The sequence below is a fragment of the Poecile atricapillus genome, chromosome 2, assembly GCF_030490865.1.
Source record: "Poecile atricapillus isolate bPoeAtr1 chromosome 2, bPoeAtr1.hap1, whole genome shotgun sequence".
Lineage (NCBI taxonomy): Eukaryota > Metazoa > Chordata > Aves > Passeriformes > Paridae > Poecile > Poecile atricapillus.
The window spans coordinates 88,246,220-88,266,503 of record NC_081250.1 but is presented as its reverse complement, the minus strand read 5'-3'; the positions used below and the strand labels follow the sequence as shown (position 1 = coordinate 88,266,503).

Sequence of the window (20,284 nt, the reverse complement as noted above, 5' to 3'; positions counted from 1 at the left end):
AAAGAGGAACAACAGGACTGAAAAATATCTATATCCATGTGAATAACAGAAGGATGGGACTTGGGAACGTTTCTTGTTATGAAACAAGCTTGTCTCCTAAACAAGCCTTGTCTTGCTATAGCAAGTAAAATACAATTGTTTAGTCTTGCTTGAGTGAAGTGTGATTTAATTGGTATACAGTATTAAAACAAAGGTGGGATTTTGCATGGTCTTTAGAAATGCCACTGCTTAGTGTGTTGTTTTTTCTGCTGTTAGAAATCAATACACATGAAAGCTGGCAGTAATAACAGCCTTTTTAAAATGTGTTCACTTTGTCTACCAAGAATATCAGTGAAGTAAAAGCTGTGCTTTCTTTACAAATAATTTTGTCCTTTTGCTTATCTCCACTTCTCAACTTTAGGAGTATCCCAGAAAAGACACCTATGGCAATCAAATATCTTATGTTTAGATTTGCCAGGGTTTTTTTCTTCATATACTTCCCAAGCTACTACTATTATATTTAAGACAGAATAGATGACTACAGTTCCATAAGTTGCTCCAGATAGACACTGTCACTTTTCATTTTATGTATTTTCTTTTTCCCTTAGGAGGAGACTGGGGAGAATAGGAAGTCCAAATATATCTTCCTCTAAAAATATAAACGTATCTTGACAAATAAACATGTAAGAACTATTATAATCTTGGAAGGAAAAATAATCTCATGATGAGCAGTCTTTTAACAGACAGTTGTTCAAAATCATACCTGGCAGCTATGGTATTTTGGATGCAGAAGGCTGCTAGACCAACTTTGCTTACACATAAATATCTTGCAGTCTCAACAGAGTTCTCCTAAGGTCTGGCTCTTTTCCTCCCCAGTATTTGCTGAACAGTTTCCTCAGGCAACACAATCGCTTTTGTGACTTGCTCCACTTGCAGAAAGTGTCCCCTGAATCCTGATATGTCACACATTTGTCTGTGCTTGCTCAAGGACCTGAGGAAAGAGTCAGTAAGACTGTAGTTACCATCAGCCAGTGGGATGGCATGGGGGAGGGCAGAAGGAAGGATAAAGGAGACAGATTTTTAAGTTAAAGGGTTAATTATATTATAATTTCAGTGGCAACAAAATGATTTGTTCTGTTTTGAAACACTTGACAGAGGTGAACCTCAAGGATCACTAGACCTGGTGTACTGATGCATTGTACCTGTTTTGGCTGATATCTGAGTAACAGCATTACATGTCTGTTCTGTCTGGGTATATACAACCACTCGCCCTTCTCAGCCATGAGAGCAGAATATGAATGCACAATTGAGGCTGTTACTCATCTGTAATTCAGGTGTCACTTACAGGAAGAATAGGGAAGTTTGCAATGGCTGCTATGCTGTTGCCCAGATATTCTCTAAAAATATGTGACATATTACAGTTTGATTTTTTAAGAGTTCATGTTTATAATCCTGGTCTCATACTCTCTTTGTTGATACATTAGCATTACATTGTCTTTTTGTTTTCCTTTTCTGCGTGGGAAGTTTATTAATGTGGAATTTCTGATGGATATAGTTTGTTCAAGGCATAAAACCGTTAGGTCATGTTTAGCTAGGGCACCACACTAGATGTCCTGAGGCCAAAATTTCTGATTCAGAGCACTGCGTAGGTAAAGGATTGATATCAAGTGGAAACAGCATCAGTAATGCTTAAAGTTCCTTGATTTTTCTTCTGATTATGGAGATTTTGCTTGGCTTGCAATTAAGTGGAGATTCATTCGTATTTCTCTGGTTAAACTTGCAAATCTCTGCATTTTAAGGTTATAGTGTTCACTACAGCTGTGCTGTTTGCTCTTCAGCCTTCTGTGGGATATTCTGAGACAATGTTTCGTTTCCTCAGTATAATCACAGGTTTGAGCAACCACTCCTGGCCTTGGCTGGGTTTTTTTAATGTATCTTCATTCCACATCGTTTTCTTGATTCTATTACTCAGGTTTCCCTGGGGCTATTCTTGTCTTGAACATAGTATCAAGTCATTAAATATTTTGAAAGCTTCTAAGGTGTATATATCAGGGTATAAATATGGAAGTTGTAGCCAGTATTGCTGAATCAAATTATTACAAGTAAAAATTTAATCTTTGATAATTTTATGAACTTATCTTTCTAATGTATGTCGCTGCTTTTTAATAAACATAGGCTGAAGAGAAGAAGGTATCGGAAAAGACTCTTCATGCCCCCGTGTCACCTTCATCTGTACCTGACCATTTGAAGTGCAACATCCTCAAAGCTCAAGTGGAAGCTGCTTTTAGAGTAGGTGCCCAGGTAATCTGTGCTTAATATTCTACTTTTTTAGTTTTGGCATAGCTTTCACCAGTTTTCCAAAATCCCATTGTTCCTTCTGAGGAAGCACCTTATTTTTATTCAAGTATGCACATTGACATAGTGTTCTGTTGCTGCCCTTCAGTTTCTTCAGGTAACTCAAAAAGATTGATATGGTAGGAAATTTATCCTTACTGTCATGATTAATACAGCCAAGAGAGGCTGAGAAAATAGGAAAGATGGCCTAAGGAAATCTCTGTTTTGTCACTGTAGCTTTTACTTACTTTGTAGCTTAGAAAGAGTAACCTCTAGAGTTTTCTGAGACTATGTACTACTCAGGGAAACTGGGTTTAAGATTGTTCTAATGATAATATCTATATATCCAAATTCAACCCTTATTTCAGGGTAATAGCTTTAGATGTCTGAGTGTGAAATATTAGCTAGTCTTTTGTTTTCCTACTTCTTTGTGTGTTTTGAACTCAATTTTAAGCTTCTATTTTCACTGTTTGGTTAATGCTTATATTAGATACATCCTGTTTCAAAAATACGCTTTTAATGATGCCATACAACTGAAAACTGATGCTAAATAGCATGACTGTAAAAAGTTATTCTCCCAGTCAGAGGTTTAAATCTAAAATGTGAAATTTGTGAACAAGAGATAATGCCATTTGTGCCAAAAATTAAAGCCATATGCAAAGTTTTAGGAACAAAAATAGATGTAGAAAGATTTTTGTAATGTTATCCCAAGTTCTTGTGGTATCCTTAAGCACACCATTCTCTTTGAATAGAAATTATGTTGGTATTTCCATTGCTTTGTTTCTTTTCACAATAGCATACCAGGTCAACTTGTCCCACAAAGGACTTTGTTAACTATCAGCTTTATGTATTTGTTGTTCCCTGAAAGAACTTTCATTTGAGAGCTACATTACATCTGGTCTAGCTAGATCTAAGGAAGCATCAAAAATTTGGTTATTCTGACTGCCTTAGGTTTCAATAGCAGAAACCATAAATCTGGCAGCATAAGGAGGAAGTAGTTGTTTGGGTGATTTTTTTTTCTTTTTATTTCTGCTTAAAGCAGTTCTTTCACCTCTCTGAATTCTGTGTTGTATCAACTGTGTTTTATGCAGCATATTTCTGCCCTTGGGTTTACCCTCTGTTTTTCCTGTGTGTCTTTTCTACAGGATGTCATGGTATACTTCTCATATTTGTATTTTCTCCTGAATATGCTTAATGGTCATGTTTGACTGGATAGTTAAAGGCTGGAGGCAGTGTGTGCTGCTGCATTCAGAATACATTATTAAGGCAAGATAGGAAATACGCTCAGCGTATGCATATGTCAATTGACCTGCTCTGCCTTAATTTCTCAGTCTGAGGCTTTCCAAGAGAAAACGTTCTGGGTTGCTTTTTCTGCCATAACCATATTCTTTAGCTGCTGCTGTGTTGTAAATCACTTTCAGAGCAAACTGAGCATTCCTCTTTTCCTTCTTGCCTGCGTTGTTTTTCACATGGCTTTAAAAGTCAAATAGGATCAAGTAGATGTCTGTGGACTTGGCCTCAATGAGAACAATCTTATTATTTCAGGAGAGAGAAGGTAAAGATGGCTGTTTCAGTATAGCATATATTGTGGAAAAATAATGGCATAAGGTTCAGTTTGAATTCCCTGAAGTTTTCACTGCTAACAAAGTATGGTTTAAGATTTATAGCCAGTAAATTAGGAAGTCACCTTAATCTTAGAAGTCCTCATTCAGCTACCTGCTTAGCCACAGAATTGCCTGTGTAATTACAGATGAATTCTTCTGTACTTGAGCTCCCCTTCTGTCAATTATGAAAGATCACCCTTCTCAGATACACTGCAAAAATAAGCAGGCAGAGACCAAACAATGATCAGCTGTTACAGTGAGAAGCTGTGGCTACACAAGCACTGAAAAGAGTAGAAAAAATGGTCATGGTAAAGGAATCAGTGGAAGCACAACCTTTGTCATCTAGAAGGTGGAGAAGGGAAGGCAGCTACAGGAGGACCTGATAAACCACATTTATTGGATATTATAAACCCACCCAATTATTCTCTCTACCTGCCCCCAGCCCCCCAGACAACTAGATGAATACCAATAGCTAAGCCATTTCCCAGTGTCAGTTCTGTCATCTTCTGGGAAAAGTGAGCTGGGATGGAATTACGCTGCTGAGACACACAGCATCCTTTTAAGGGAGCAGATAAGGAATAATTTTGTTCATGGAAGACAACTATTTAACTCCATGTATTCCCCCAGGGCTGTGATCCTGCACCTCTTTGACCCCATCTGACATATCTTGCTGCTCAGTATATCTGGAAGGCTAATGATGTTATCCTCTGCCCAATTCTGTCTTTTGATGCCAGTTCCATATTTCATCCCTGAGAAGTCTTGCCTTCTGGCCTTACTTGTAACACTCCAATTTCTCATCTCTTCTTTTTTTTGTACTGTCATATTTCAATTTACTAGTTAGCCAGAGCAAGAGGTGCATCGAGGCTCTGTAAGGCACAGCCTATATTCCTTGAGTTGTAAAGCAAGGCAGCATTGCTTTTCCTCATGTAGAGCACAGTTATTCCCATATTTCATGATAGCACAAAAAAAATAAAAAAGAAGGTAAAAAAAGAGAATTTGCTCCTCTAGTTTGTAAAAGGAGGAAGAAAGAAACACTTATGCACATTGATGTTTGGAAGGAAATGTTCTTCTGAGGGCCCCAAAAAATCTATGGTCTTGCTCATTCTTTTTGAAACTTCATGGGGCATCTTCATTATGGTTAGGTTTAAAAGCATGAGAAAAATATTGGTGCACTGTAGGATCGCATCCAGAATTAACAAACTGTTGCTTGAAGCATTTGTAACAGCTCTCCCTTCAAGCAGTAGGAATATTTTCAATACCATATGCTACTAACATCAGGATGTGACAAGTTTATGAAAGCACCTCCTGCATGTAGTAGAAGAAGAAGCTGTTCCTTGTTAATTCAGAGAATGGAGTAGATGTTTGCAAATGGAAAATATAAGCTGGGCCAGAAATTTTTTGTAGTTTACTTTTTTTTTTAATGGTAGCTAGGCACCAACACAAAAGAGAGCCTTAGAAATTAATGATTCCAGTGCATATGATCTAAAAAAATGAAACCAGGGGAAATGTTACTAGGCATTTGAAAATATATCCTGGAATATGATTTCTGTGCTTCTTCATTTCAGAATTGTGCTGAAGAGCGCTTTATCACATTCCTAGGGGACAGTACATCTCCCACAGTTATAGCTCTGACTTAGACACCAAAAATTTGTAAGATTATGGTGCTGATCACTTATCCCTGCTTGTGGTTTACAGAGCAGCAGAAAACTATCATGAGTGAGGGTTAAAAAAAAAAAAAAATTATTTGGAGAAGATGTGGATAACTATGTGCTAAATGTAGAATCAAACTGCCATGTGCATGGGGATGCTGTAAGCTGGATCTAGGAGCTCACTGCCATGGACCCCACAGGTGAGAAGTGTGAGGAACCCACACGCAGCTGTGGGAACCTGTGGTTTGCACGGGACATGCCACAGAGTTACCTGTAGGGCAAGAGCAAATGAGTAATATTTCACAACACACCTCTCAAACTGTGCCACAGGGATATGCCACCTTTTAGCTGACACACTACATGTCACAGCTCCCCCATAATTAAGCTCCAGGGGAGCCCTAAACACTGTGAAGCAACTGACATATCTTTTTTTTTTTTTTTTTTTTTTTTTTTTGCATATATTCCAGGCTCTTCATTTGAGAGGTACTAGTATAAAGCAGCAGTAAGGAGCTGTCAGAATACAAAAGACCAGCTCTCCCTAGCATTTAAAACCCCCTTTTGCAGCTTGCATGAGTCAGTGCTGATATGCTGTGATTGAGCAGACATGACTTGTTAGTATCACAAAGAGTCCCTTTTGCCAAAAAGTTCACGGCCCAAGTGATGAAGGGAAGATACTTGCAGGTTTCAGTTGCTATTTATATCCATTTTGGCTTTGGACAAATCCTAATTGTCCTTAAAATTAAGCACAGGGTCCTGAGCAAATGTACAGCTATCTCAGCAGGGTTTTTTATTTTGGCAGGCAGTGTGTGTTGCGTTCTAGCAGTTTGTCATCCACAAGTGGTGTCTGTATTCTGCACCTGTTACCCAGGCTCTCCTAAATCCTTGGGTTGATGTGCGTCTAGCAGGTTAGCACAGGGAAGGATCCCGTTTCTCACAGATTTCTGCTGCAGCTGATTTTTGCATCACTCACATCTTCCCCTTGTCTGCAGACAAAGGAAGGCCAAGCTCATTCTGCAGGCACTTTTTTGCAGTGCAATTTATAGAAGACAAATAGAGGTGACAGTACTACCGAGCTACATTATGGGTTGTTTGCTGAGAAAAAAATGTGGTGAGAAAAGGTGGTTTGGAGCTGCAGGATCCTTACAAAAGAGCACACAAAATCCCATTTGTTTCTTCTTCCTTTTCAACCCCAATGGAAACTCTTGGCCGGGGAGAGGTACCTTCAATGAGCCAGGTTTGGGTTCTCCCGTCATTGATTCCCCTGCCTTGGTTCTCAGTAAACAAAGGGACATTTAGGCTGAACAAAGGGACGCTCAGTCCTCTAAGTCCTTTCACACACTAACTTTCTTGGCAAGCCTATACACATGTAAATCTCGAGGCCAGGCCGATAGCCATCTCTCTTTTTTCTCCCTTTCCTAGAAACAAGTACAGGCTGAATATCATGCAGTTTTGCCTTAAGTGTTGCAAATATGTGAGTAAGTGCAGGTTGCCTGTGCTGTTTAGAGTTGTCTTGAGGAAAGGACTGGTCCCTAATACAGAAAATATCCTCGGGTCATGCAGGATACTGGTGTCATCCTGTGCTCTCCACATAGATGCAAGCCATGGCTGCAATGTAAATGAGACTGGCATCTATGCATTATTTATGGTAGAAAAGGTGTATAAGTGAGGTGATCCACAGTGCTAGTGTGTCATGGCTACATTTTTGACAATTCTTTGTCTCTTTTAGTGTTCTGCCTCCTTTAAGGAAAGATGTAAGGACTTGTCATCTTCGAAGTCCAGATGCTTTTACCGTGTACTTCTAGAAAAAAATCAGTCTTTATGTAAGCTGGGTCTTTGGAGCTTTATTCACTTAAGGAGATCTGGATTCAAACCCTAATCAGGTCATGAATGAAAATAGAGTAGGTGAGGGGAAGACACTTGAGGATTTATAATCATATGCAATCTTTCTTATAAAAGGACTTAAATAAATCCTTCTGGATACCCAGAGGAATTTTCAGCTTTCACTAGATGTTGACTTAACTATCTTGAAAGGATCAGCTTTTCCAACATTTCAGGCTCCTTCCATCATGAATTAGGTGCTGTTTGCTTCCCTCTCCTCTTTTCCTCCCTCCCTCCATCCATCCTTATTCACAGCATCGAGCTACTGCACAATTTGACAGTCTGCACAGAGATCAGAACTGAAATTATGTGAGCATAACAGGTCGCAGCTGAGGTGTTCAGGCTGTGGGGGAAGCTTCCACAGCTCCTTATGTACACTGTGCCTTCCTTGCTAAAGCTGTTGCTGTTAGTCACCCACTTGGATGAGCAATAACCTCACTGTCAAGTTTCAGGCTAGGTAAAAAGAAGCAACTGCACTGGGACTCTCAACTGGAACAGCAGCAAGTGCAGCATCACATCAGTTATAATGGTTCATAACAATGGAATTTAAAAACAGCTCAGCTTCAAATTGTCTGTGTTCAGTTGCTATGTGGAAACAGATTTGCTCAACTTAAAAAGTTAGGCTACAGGAATTTGATGGTTCCACAGGTGTAAAAGTACAAGATTTTGATTGTGTGTGATACACATATGATACATGGCAGCTCATTAGAAGTGTGTCAGCAATGATACCTCAAAATCAGGCGAGGAACTGAGGAAATGATGTGGCAGCCTTGCTGGAGGTACAGAAGGGGAGTGAAGATTTACATAAACAGAATGTGGGAACTGATGAGGTCTTGAATTTATTCCCTGGGATAGTGGAGGCAAATGTGGCAGTGGTGTCACAAGACTGAGAGCTGTGGGTATGTCAGCTCTGTCTCCTCTCTGGCTGCCTCTAAGTGCCAGGACATGATGAGACAAGTTCTGTTAATTGCCTTGATGTGTAAGAGCCCCGCCACAGCCCGTGGTGCCAGGCCTTGTTCAGAGGGAGAAAAACAGAGTAGTCTGTTCCCAAGAGACATAAACATCATGATTTTCTGCCTGAAAAGTTACATTTGACATATTAAATCACCAAGGTAGGTTTACCTTGGCAGAACATTCTTCCTGATGACATGTTCCTTAGCCTGTATTATCTAATGAGATCAGCCAACATTTGGCATGGCTGACAAAAGATAAAAATGTTGATAAAGAGCTGAAAAATCAAATATGATTCATGCTTCCTTACCATCATTAGAGATTCAGAAAGAGCCAAAATACAGAAGTATTTCCAGGCCACTGCAGTGAGAGTCATTCCTTCCTTACCTTTAAAGATCTTCAAACACTTGAAAGCTGTTTTGCTCTCCCTTCCTTTCTGCAACTGAGAACTTTGTGAAATTGCTAAATAAGAGCCATCATATGTTTCCTATGAGCTTTCTAGACCCTTGTCTTTCTCAGATGAGAACCTGATAGTCCCCCTTGTCTGCAGTGATCTGCTTCTTCATGCAGTTTTTTTGCTTATCCAAAGTACTCCTGTTTTGGGTCAGTGGAGGTGAGAGCTGCAGCAATGTCCCGTGTGATGGAGGAGAGGCACAGGTGGCATTAGCTCCCCAGGGTGTTGGCTTGAGGCATGAAGAACACAGACTGCTTTGCACAGTGCTCCACTGGCAAAAATCACAGAAGGCTGCACCCAAAGTTCTGTCTTTACTGTATTTTCTCTCTTGATACATGCTTGGTGCAACCAATTCCCATTTCAAGGTTCTGTCCTCCATTATTATCCTGGGGCTAACTCTTTAATCAGAAGAAAACTGAAGGAGCTGCTGTTCACTAGGCAAATCCAGCCACCAGGACTTATGAATTCATGCATGGGATTACTCTCATGGGCCAGAAAGTGTTCCCACCCCCTCTAGAAAGCTCAGCAGAGTCTGCTCTAGCATCCCTGGAGCATCCACCCCCTCTCTAAGGCTCCAAAGGACCTGGCTGCCAAGGCAGCAGCAGGGATTAGCAGTGCTCAGGAGCTGACTGAAAAGCAGTCTGAGAACTCCCAGGCTGCCCATAGGTAGATGGCTTAGAGAGTTGTGGGCAAAATTTTATTTTACTTAAATTCTTTTCTCCTCTTTTCATCCTTTGGTGAAACTATTTCTTAATAATCATATTTGAAGAGAGCCTATACAATGGCATTGCTGCCCAGTCATGTTTTTTGTCCCTAAATAGCATAAAGTAATGTTTAAAATGATAAAATAATTCTTTGTTTTTAACATCATCCAGAAAGTTAATGGCATATGAAATCAGAACATTAATGATTTTTCTTTTCCTCTGAGCCTGATGCAGATAAAGAAAGAGAATGGCATTATGTGGATGGATTATATATATCAACTTTTAATTTAGTTTGCAGTCTGGTAGCCAGAAGAGTATCTTGTTTCTCTTTGGGTAATTATTAAATTAATCTGCTTCTGTATAAATTAGGCTTCCAGGTCTGCTAAGCCCTGAAATCTCTCCCTCAGAGCAGCAACCTCTGTGGGAGGGGAGAATCTGCCTTGGTTAAGATCTAAGCAGCTCCATGCTTTGCTTCTGCCTCTGTCTTTCTTACACAGCTCAGTGCTGGGCTTTCAGTGGGTGAGAGCCTCTGCACAGCTCTCTGTGTACATTCCTTACCAGATACCTCTTGCTTCCCTCTGCTAAACCCCCTTGCTCCATTGCTGGGAGACATCCTGCAATGGAAACCCAAATCCCGGCCCCAGCAGGTGCACTTGTTCTTAAAGGAAGGCAAACCATCTGGGCATTTCATTGTAAAGGTTGTCTACAAGCATAACCCTTGTTCTACAGTCATGTCTTTTCAGGAGGGCTGAGTCCTTCTGTGATTAGTGAATGTGATTTGCAGCATTAAGAAGAAGAAGAATAAAAGTGACAGGCTGCCAGTTGATGATTTACTGACCTTGTTCTGAAACGAACAACCTAAAAGCCAATAAGCCCTAAAGTGAAGCAAGGGGGGTACACTTTCTGATGGCTGAAGCCCTTTGCAGAAGGGTTTGCAGGTATAACATTTTCCCAAATCTGTTCATCCACAGATAAGGAGAAGAGTCATAAGGGGAGAAGAATGAGCCCATCCTTGTTAACCTGTAGCTGCCAATGCACATCCCATGGCACCCTGAGGGCAGACCTCATCACCTGAGGCTGTTCAGGCCCCCCCCCCCCCCCCGCCGCCATTTCTTGGCATGCTCCCTCTCCCCTTACAATTTAGAGTGTGACTACCTGCTCACTGGTCTTCAGTGCTTACTTGTGGGTACAGGAGTCTTTTCTGATCTCTAAAACGTGAGTAATAACAGAGAAAAATTAGTACTAAGAGAAATCCCTCCTTGATGGAGAATGCTGGTCATGCTGCTTAGGAATATATGACATCTTGAGATGCAACCTTAGCCTTCCAATGCAGAGAAGACTACAGAAGAGAGAAATAATGTGTCATGGAGCTGAGCAGGAGACAAGGGTCTAACACAGTGAAGCCCTCTCAGCTGGCTAATGAGATCCATGTCTTATAGCATTTAAGTAGGTGGAATTTTAATAATTTCATTACTGGTCACAACCCCTGCATTGCATTCTTGATCTCTGTAATCTCTTTTCTGTTCTTGTGTTCAAGTGCATCTTCAAATGCAGATCAAATAATTTGGTGAAAATTGGAATGCACTAAAATTTATAGTTTTAAAAAGTAACCAGTTTGACATATAATAAGCAGCTAACTTGACAGACTTAACAATAAAATGCTGCTAAGACATCAGTGTGGAAGAAGAGACTTTGTATTAGGTTTCTGACAGCTGGATTCATGTTTACAGATTTCAGAAACCAAACAGCTTTATAAAAAGCATTATAATTTCTGTAGAACAAAGAAATATTGCTTCCACTGCTCATCTATGCCAACAAAGAATGATTTTCAATGCTTTCTCTCAAGTCCTTAAAATTTTTTTCTTCCCTTTCAAGAAAGCAATAGATTTTGAATAAACATTATGCTAGACAGAGCTACTAGAAGACGAGTAAAAAAAGTTTACTAAAACTGATCTGAATTTCTTAAAGCTACAGATTTATTAAAATTTTAATAATTGCACCCCTGATCCCCAAATGGTATATGATGTAACACTTATTCACTGAAAACCTGAGCAGCAAAACATTTGGTGGCTGAATTACAAGGACAGTAGTGTTGTGATTATGTCCCACATTTATCTGATTCCTTAATTTCTGAAGTGTTTGTGCAGGACTGAGGAAACCCCTCTGCCTGAGGGACATTAAACCCAAATATGTAAGGGCACTATATAGGAGTGGAGCTTCTGCAGTAGCTATTGCTGATCCTGTTCTCCTCCAAGTAACCTAGCTGTAAGCCAGCTTCCTCTGTGTAAACTAGACCCCTAGGAGAGGGACAAACCTGCTGGTGAGGGTCAGAGAGTCCCCTCTCTGCAGGTGATGGGTTTGGTATCAATATGCAAGGTTCAACAATTCTAATAGGAAGGGATGAACTTACTACTAGAGGACTTGTCTCAAAATGCTGTCTAACCCATCACCTCAGGTGCTTGCCTGGCTGGAGAAGACCCAGAGCAGAGTTCACTTTCTGTCAGGCTCCCAGGTTCCAGTTTAATTGCCCATACAGTTAATTGTGTGTACAAGCTAGAACAGTCCCTTCCCACCATGGCTGATGATCTGGTAAATAGTGATCTAGGAGGTGGCAATGAAGGTTCTGTTCCTCCTAGTATAAGAGGAAAACAAACCCAAACCTATCACAGCTTCGGTAATTTCTCCAAGGATTGAGTATCCCTACTTATATTTTAATTTTAGTTCATCTCTAATATATAGAAGAAACTCAGCTTTGATTTTGTTTCCTTTTCTTATGAGTACCCTCAAATAGAATATATAATTTTTTATTGAATGGAAGGTCTTACATAACATTACAATATTTTTACAAGTCTGTAAAATCCTTTGATTTGGATTTGATGGATTTGAAGAAATCTGTTTCATCCTTTTTTAAGAGGATTAGACTGACACATTTAATTTAATTTGATCTGGACCTATGGCCTCAAATTACTGTGGTTCAGATACTGAACACTGAAAAATCACTCTGTTGTGGGACTATTTCAGTCCCCTTCTGCTCATGTAGCAGGGTGCAAATGTCACAGTCTGAAAAGTCCCTGACTGATTTGGTGATACTTTTGTCTCTGTAGTCAGCATTTTCTGTAGTGGGGGGGCAGTGTTGTCCTCACACTGGCATGTACACATGGATTGTGGAATACTGCATCTCAGATGAAGAGTATATCAACACCTGCCCAGACTGGGCATTTCCTAGGTGATAAAGCAATTTCCGTGTAAGTTAGTTTGCAATACTGGTATTTTCAACTCGACAGACAAATGGTATATGATAGACAGGACTCTGTAATTTAGCAGAGAGCAGTAGTGGGTGAGATTTTCTGTGAATTGTGCATACAGTGTGAATATATGTAGGGGATCACATTTTTCAGTTAGGTTTTCAAAGACTGAATGAAAAGTTGGCATCATTATTTCAGTTAGGCTACATAAATATTTATTCTACTCCAATTGAAAGGACAGCTCAACTACAATACGTTTGTCTGTGCAGATTTTGTATGATTTCTGCTCAAGTGCTTTCTGGAGGAACCATAAATGTCAGTGTTCCTTTCTTTCTCCTCCAGTACCAATCTCTTCCTTACACTATTGCCCTGCACATTGTACATTGTTGCTCATCACAGTGAGTCTCAGCTGTAGGATATGAAAGCCCAAGAAGATCATGTCTTTTAGATCTGGACAGAATAGGCATTTTGGGTACTGCAGTTTTCTGAGATGCTTACAGGAATATTTTTTTAATAAACAGTTGTATTATACTAAGTGCATGGATATTGTACTAACTTTGGCCCTTTCTTTTAACAGGCTGTGAAAGAAGAGACCTCTTTTGTAAATCCCAGTAAGACCTCCAGTCTGCAGGACCCTAATGTAAGGTCTGTTGCTTCTTGTCTGTAGGGGAAGCATAAAATTAATGTATGATGTAATGAAGCATTTCCTAAACATTATCTCAACCCATTGTTACAGCTCAATTTTCATATCTCCAGGTTGCTCTGTAAAGTTCACCATGCAATGACTTGAGGAGAAGGTGGCTGTCAGAACAGTGTTTATTTTATACATATATAGCAGATACAGTTTAAGAATTGAAAAAAGCTCAGCTTTAAATATCAGACTGAGTGTATCTATTTGAATAAATGACAAAAGCTCTGGGTAAGAAATCAGGTCTAGTGATAATCTTAGAAAAGCTTATATAAAAATAAGTCAGTTTTCGTTACTTTTCTATTAGAAACATGTTAGGTGTCCAAACTGGAATATCCCCTTGTCTGCATTTTCCTGATTTGTGCAAGGTCTTTTCTTCACAGAAGAAGAGGTATTTGGTATACAGCCTTTGGAAAAATGGCTCTTTTGCAGACAGTAGTGACTACTTTTGATTGTACTTTTCTTCTGTTGACAGAAGATAATTGGCTTTCTTTATTGGAGTGGCCATTTTGAAGAGGCATATTAATTGTAAACATTATTTGAATGTGCTGTCTTCCAGCAGGTGATTAGAGAGGAGGTTTACAGCAGGAGCATTTGGAAATCATCTGCCTCTATGTGTGTGGTAGTACTATCACTTTGGACATCTTCAGTGTTGAAATCTGAGAGGATAGTTTGAGGGAAAAATATTACAGATTTACAGCATGGCTATTAATCAGCTAATTATGCCAGTGTATCTGCTTGTTATATATGTTCATGTAATATACATATGCACTGGAGCACTAGTCATCTCACTGTTTTATTTTATAACTTTCAGTTGGTGATTCTTGCAACAGAAAACAGACATTTATTCACCTTATAGAAAAGTCTAGTTGAGGGTGGTAATGAATTACATTTGAAAAATTAAGTCATTCTGAACTCAAAAAGAAGCATCTTAAGTTGGGAAAATTTGTCAACCTTTATTTCAGATGTGTATCTTTCCTATGATGTGATAAATCTACACTAGCCTTCAGAAACCACTTCATTCAGAAATTCCTTTCTGACCAGACTGGGCTAGCAGAGTTGCTGTGTTTGCTTGATGACAGCAGCTACCTAGAGAAGAATGGTGGGAATGGTTGGTGGTGCTGAGGCAGGAGGAGACACAAGAGGCCATGCTATTGCCTCCCATGGCACCGCCTGGCTTGCTTGCAGTGCAGCTGTGATTCCCAGTTTCCCAGTCTCTTATCTCAGGATACCCTGAGGAGCTGAAATGTCTCACCTGATAGGCCATGATTTTCTCATTTGTTTGTCCAAGAGGCTGTAATGTCTATTTGATATTTAGAACCACCCATTTTTCTTCTGTTCCATTGCACTTCTTACACCTCCACAAAATTGTCTTGAGAAAATTGTTTTCTTTCTTAAGAAAATTCATCACATACACACACATTGCACAGTGACCTATTTCTTTGTTTCATATGTTGTCCCTGCCACAACACCCTTTGTTGGTTTGCTGTCACTTCCAGAAGCAGTTCAGGAGGACCTAATTTGTATATCCCTTCGTGACTGGGAATGTGGCTACAGACTTATTTTCCTTAATCACTTCTGCTGAACTTCTGCATAACATCTGTAGAAAAGCCTTTTTACTCCACCTTTTGGAATAGGTTCTCTCCTGCTGCATCATGTTGAACTGTAAATGAGTGGTGTGCTTTGTGATGTAAAGTACTCTTCAGCATGAGGTAACGTTGGTAACCTGGCTGCAAAGCAAATTTCACTGTTTTCTTTCACACACATCCAAGCTTATAAAATTGTAAAAGTAACTTTGGAGTTCTTGGTATGCAGCATTCTGCTGCATATTTGTCTAATATTTATTTTTATCTGTTATGTCAAGCATCATTTCCTCTACAGTGAGTTCTGCCAAATGAAATGGTATTCTTTTTTCGCTGTGTCCTGAAAGTGCACATATACAAGTAATCAATGCTCAGGGATAGACCAGTTTTAAGAGATAGACTGATTTTAACTGCTTGCATTCAAAGCTCAGAGAAAAATGCAAAATAAATCCAGTGTCAAACCATTCTCTCTCTCCTTCAAGCAGCTACCCTTTCTGCAGGAATATATGCACTTTTGCAGCCAGCCAGCATGTGACCTATTTGCAAATAACATCCTCTATAACCTCTATCTAGTGGAATTTGATGGACATAAATGAGCCTTTGCTCTGCTAGGAATTGCATCTGAGTAGAGCCAAGGGTTAGTTCATACAGGGAGACAAATTATCTTGGAGCTTTTCTCTTCTCTGGCAGAGACAAGCAAAAGAACCCTTGGTAAAAAACCCTTCCATGTGGAATATATATTTTTTTCCCTGAAAGTACCCATGCAGACTTTTCTATAAACAGCACCTCTGTGAATCTTTGAGGACTCTCTGTTTGCTGAAATATCTTGCTGGTTAAAACCAGTTGCTGTCACAGTGTTTTAGCAATACTCCACTCTTTTCATGCAAGGGATTTATAGCAGAGAGAATGACTTTGTGTATTTTTCACACTGCTGACTGTACAAAACACTACAAAATTCTTTGTTTTTTCCAAACCCAAGACATAGGGAAATTCATTCAGGCCAGCTACTAAGCACACATATGCAGTTTTGAGCAGTAACTGAAGCATGAATTGTTCATATAAATAGAGAACTAGCGGATGACAGAGGAGGGCAGTAGTGCTTGTTTGATTAAAAACTGTGCTCTTTGCTACCATTTTGTCTGCTCTTCCATTGCCATTCTGAATATTACACTTCTAAGGAATTAACTGCTTGGATATGGCCTGTAATCTCCCTGAGCAATTATTTTAGCATCTGCCATGACAGACTCAATTTGGCTAACAATTGCTATAGCTCTTTGTAGAATTAGTTCTGGTTCAACTAGTAATTACTCATATGTATGTGTGGTATAGCCACTTTTCCTACAAGTAGGTCTCCAGTCATTTTCTTGGGCATGGCCTCAGGATAATGCTGTACTTATACAAAGTTGTCATGTATCAGGCAGTTTATCCACCTGTTTTCCGTGTCTTCTGGCAAACTCCAGACACTTCTTTATGTAAGTAATTTTAAATATGAGGAAGGGGGAATCAGAGCTGTAGCTGAAATAGCACTAATTTGTCAGCTTTCAGGAGGAGAAATCTTGTTAAATTTCCTCTGTCATTTTGTGCACAGGCTGGAAGTGCAAGGTTGTGTCCTGATCCTGCTGTTAATAGGTAACCTGTACACACAAGATTAAGCTGTAGGATGATGTGGGATCACAGCAGACCACAGTCCTCTCTCACTCCCTGCTTTTGGAGAGCAGTCCTGCATGTTTCTATAGGCTTTCCTCCTCTGGATAGGATTTTTTTTTTTTCCCCTCCCAGACTCTTTCAAGTACTGGTTCCAACATTAAATGAAGGAAAAGCTGGTGACTCAGTAACCCAATACGTGCTGCAGTGTTCTAGCTTACATCCTCTTTAATCCTCAATTAAGACTGATAGAGTGCATTGGGACTGTGTGTATTGGGACATGGTCATACATTCCCCTTGCTGACCCTGCTGCTTTGCTGATAACCTGTAACAGAGCTGCAGATCTGGACAGTGGCTGCAGGGAAGTTGGATGGTTGCCTCAGCTGGATCCATCTGGGCTGCATGTGACAGAGCTCTCAACTGAACAAAGTCAAATGGGAGCAGCTAACAGGAGGGGAGTTTCTCTAGCAGGTTAAATAGAAGAGCCATGAGTTACCTTGATAAGACTCTTCTTCAGAGTCAGACCTTTCTTTATTACACCTCTGTTACAACAGATCTGAAAGCACACGTTTTCTCCAACACCAAAGTAATATGTACTCTGTAACTGTGTGCTAGTAACCACATAGCTGGGCTGTATGCATTTTGGACAAGACAGAAGAGAACCTTGGTTTTTGGAAGATGAAACACCTGGGGGAAAAGTAGGGGGTTTTTTGTTTGTTTGTTTGTTTTGATTTGGGTTTTTTCTTGCTATTTTTGTTGCTGTTGTTGGGTTTTTTTTTTCTTTTTATACTATCTGTGTTGAATCAAAAATAGATACAGTTAGTTTGCAGTTACCACTTCAGGTGGTGAGGCACCCTTTTTTAAGGCATGTAGTAAAAATGTACTTGTGTCAGCACTGGGTTAGTTTGGAATTTGTATATGGCAGTCATTTTGCAAGGATTTTTAATGGTACTTCTTTTGGGATGTAGACCCCAAGTGTACCAGGGAAGAAGTGATCATGTCAAGTCCTTTTAAAAACCAACAAGAGGAATTCATCTTACAAAAGAGCTTGAAAAGTCTTTCTAACAGATCCATTTCTCCTTTAGTATTGTAAAAGAACCTGTCATGGTGGCAAGTGATCCATAAGGGATTATGAGGAAGCAGCAGAGGTATTTTCCCATCTGTTAGAGAATTCCTTACACTCAAGTATGTGTCTCTGTGTCCATATGGAAGTGTTGAGGGAGAAGTGCTGTGGGAGAATTTGCCGATTAGATATCTAATTTAATTCAGGTTTGAGATTACCAAATGTTCTTAAGTATAGTTTTCATAGGTCTCATCCCCTGCCTCCACCAACTATTTTTTTTTAGTATTTGATTCTTTTAGCCTTGAGACATCAGGGCTCCAGCTCTCTGCCAGAAACAATGAAGGAAGTATAATGAAGGAAGTAAGATGTTGTGCAAAATAGAAAAAAATGAAAAATGTAATCAGCAGCTTTCCTATCACCTCTGGTCACACTTTCCTCTTGATCAGGGATGTGTCCTGCCTTCTGATTTGGGACATGGAGGTTTCTCTTCTGCAGCATATCAAGGGAATGTGAATCACAAAGTCACCTTTTCACCTTTTTATAAACCTCACCGATTTCTCAGTAAAGGGATGGATGCTAGAAAGATAAACTCGTGAACTTTTTTTGCAGAAATGTATTGCCTAATTGTGAGCCTGCTTAATTTATTAAATATAAGGAATATATGGCTAACCACAGAACCCCATCAAGAGGATTTCTTTTCTTATTCAAAGCACCATCTGTAGAATTTCCCCAATGCCTATACATGAATTTCTCCTGAAAACTCTTTGAAGTATGTTTTCTTTCTGGCTATGACCACCTGGATAAGCCTGTAGCATGGATACCTGTGTGCATGTGCATGCAGGTTCACTCATACAGATTTGGACTGTATTTAAGATAAAGGTCTGCACTTTTTTTGTTTTGTTTGCTTCTTCAAATATGTCTGAATGCAAGCCCAGGTGTAATTCTGCTGTACTGGCTTAAGGAATTCCAGAGTTAACAATTACATCAAAATAGTCCAGATGTTAGGAATTGCTACTACTTAGGACAAGGCAAAATCCTGGTTGTCTTTGGGCATAGCCTGTTTGCCAAACTAAATTTTAGTTTAAATATTTAGTTTATTATTTATTTATTAGTTTATTATTGCTGATAATATATACTTTTCTTCATGTTCATGTGCTGCTCAGGAAAGCTTAGATATTTTATGTTTAGTGCATGCAAACACTAATGCCTTCTGCATATGCTACATGTTAGTCTTCATTTTATGAGGGCTCAAGGCAGGAGTGTGACCAACACTAGATCAAGTCAGCCATGGCTTTGTCTATCTGGAGTTTGAAAACCTCCAAATACAGGATGGAGATTACACATCCTCTTACTCAAAATAGTGATCAAAAGTGTAAACACAATTTCATTTGTCAGTCAGGAGCCCTCTTCAGCTGAAGCTCTTGAGCTGGCTGGTCAGTTATTACTGTTCTTGTTGCTGTTGCCACTTGCTGTCATTCACCATGTGGTACATTTATGCACTGCAATATTTATTTCCCTTAAAATATGCTTTTGGATTACTGCCAGCTTTGGCAGGCTTTATATCCCACATGGTTCAGGATTTGTCTGTGGATTTCTTTGTGTTTAGACCAACTGCTGCATCACCCTTTGTTGATCCTTGTTATCCAAATTATCTCATCTTTCATAGGATTGCAAATAGAAATATTCTTCTTATGTGGGAGTAGGTATAAGCACCAGCTGGTGCTTTGTGCATTCATTTATTCTAATTTTCTTTGTAAATCTTCCCATCCAAAACCAAATTACGCCATTACATTGAGACTAATTGCATTAGGAGCTGCTCAACACATAACGTAAAATTAAATGTTATCTCATAGAGCTTGATGATGCTGCACACCAGAAAAGAAGGGTGGAAAACATTAAATTATATCAAGTTTTACGGGGTGCAGATGAAAAAGGAGATGCGATCTCAGGCACTCTTCTGAATGCCCACTGCAGAGTAAGCTTTGCTCATACAGATTGTCAGAATGTGATTAACCTGCTGTGGCTTGTGCCTCTGAGGTGCACTGGGCTTTGAGTCTGGCTGCCTTTCAATTTATGGGAAAATGTCTGACACCTTTCGTGACCAAAGTGATACTTCTAAAATAGAACTTCCGTGTATCATCAGGGAAGGAGCGTCTTGCAAAGTAATGCATGCACCCTTGTGCTTTTCCCTCTCTGTTCTCACCTGCACAAACTATATTAACATTTAAATTGTCATCTTTTGCTCTCTGAGCTAACGTCCTGCTGACATACCTGCTGCAGTCTGAACCTGAAACATGTTTTTTGGAGAACTCTGGCTCTCTGCAGGTGCTCTCAAAATAAGACTGTATAAGCAAGGTGCAAAGTGTAGTGATGTTTGCCTGATCTGTAGACAATTCTATCTGAAACTAGCACCTCAGTATCTGTTTTTACACATATACTTCCAGTGAATGTCAGGGTGGCTTTCATGCTACCTGATATGTCACATGGATGATTATGGGCAGCTTGTTT

At 39.6% G+C, this 20,284-nt stretch overlaps 1 protein-coding gene across 1 annotated transcript in view; it reads left to right on the top strand.

The window, feature by feature from the left end:
• Positions 1-20,284, top strand: part of EPB41L4B (erythrocyte membrane protein band 4.1 like 4B) — a 167,678-nt gene that overhangs the window by 107,977 nt on the left and 39,417 nt on the right. The window contains exons 18-19 of the mRNA XM_058833180.1: positions 2,155-2,280; positions 13,376-13,443. Of these exons, the coding sequence (XP_058689163.1) occupies positions 2,155-2,280; positions 13,376-13,443 (194 nt within the window). The remainder of the gene's footprint in view (positions 1-2,154; positions 2,281-13,375; positions 13,444-20,284) is intronic.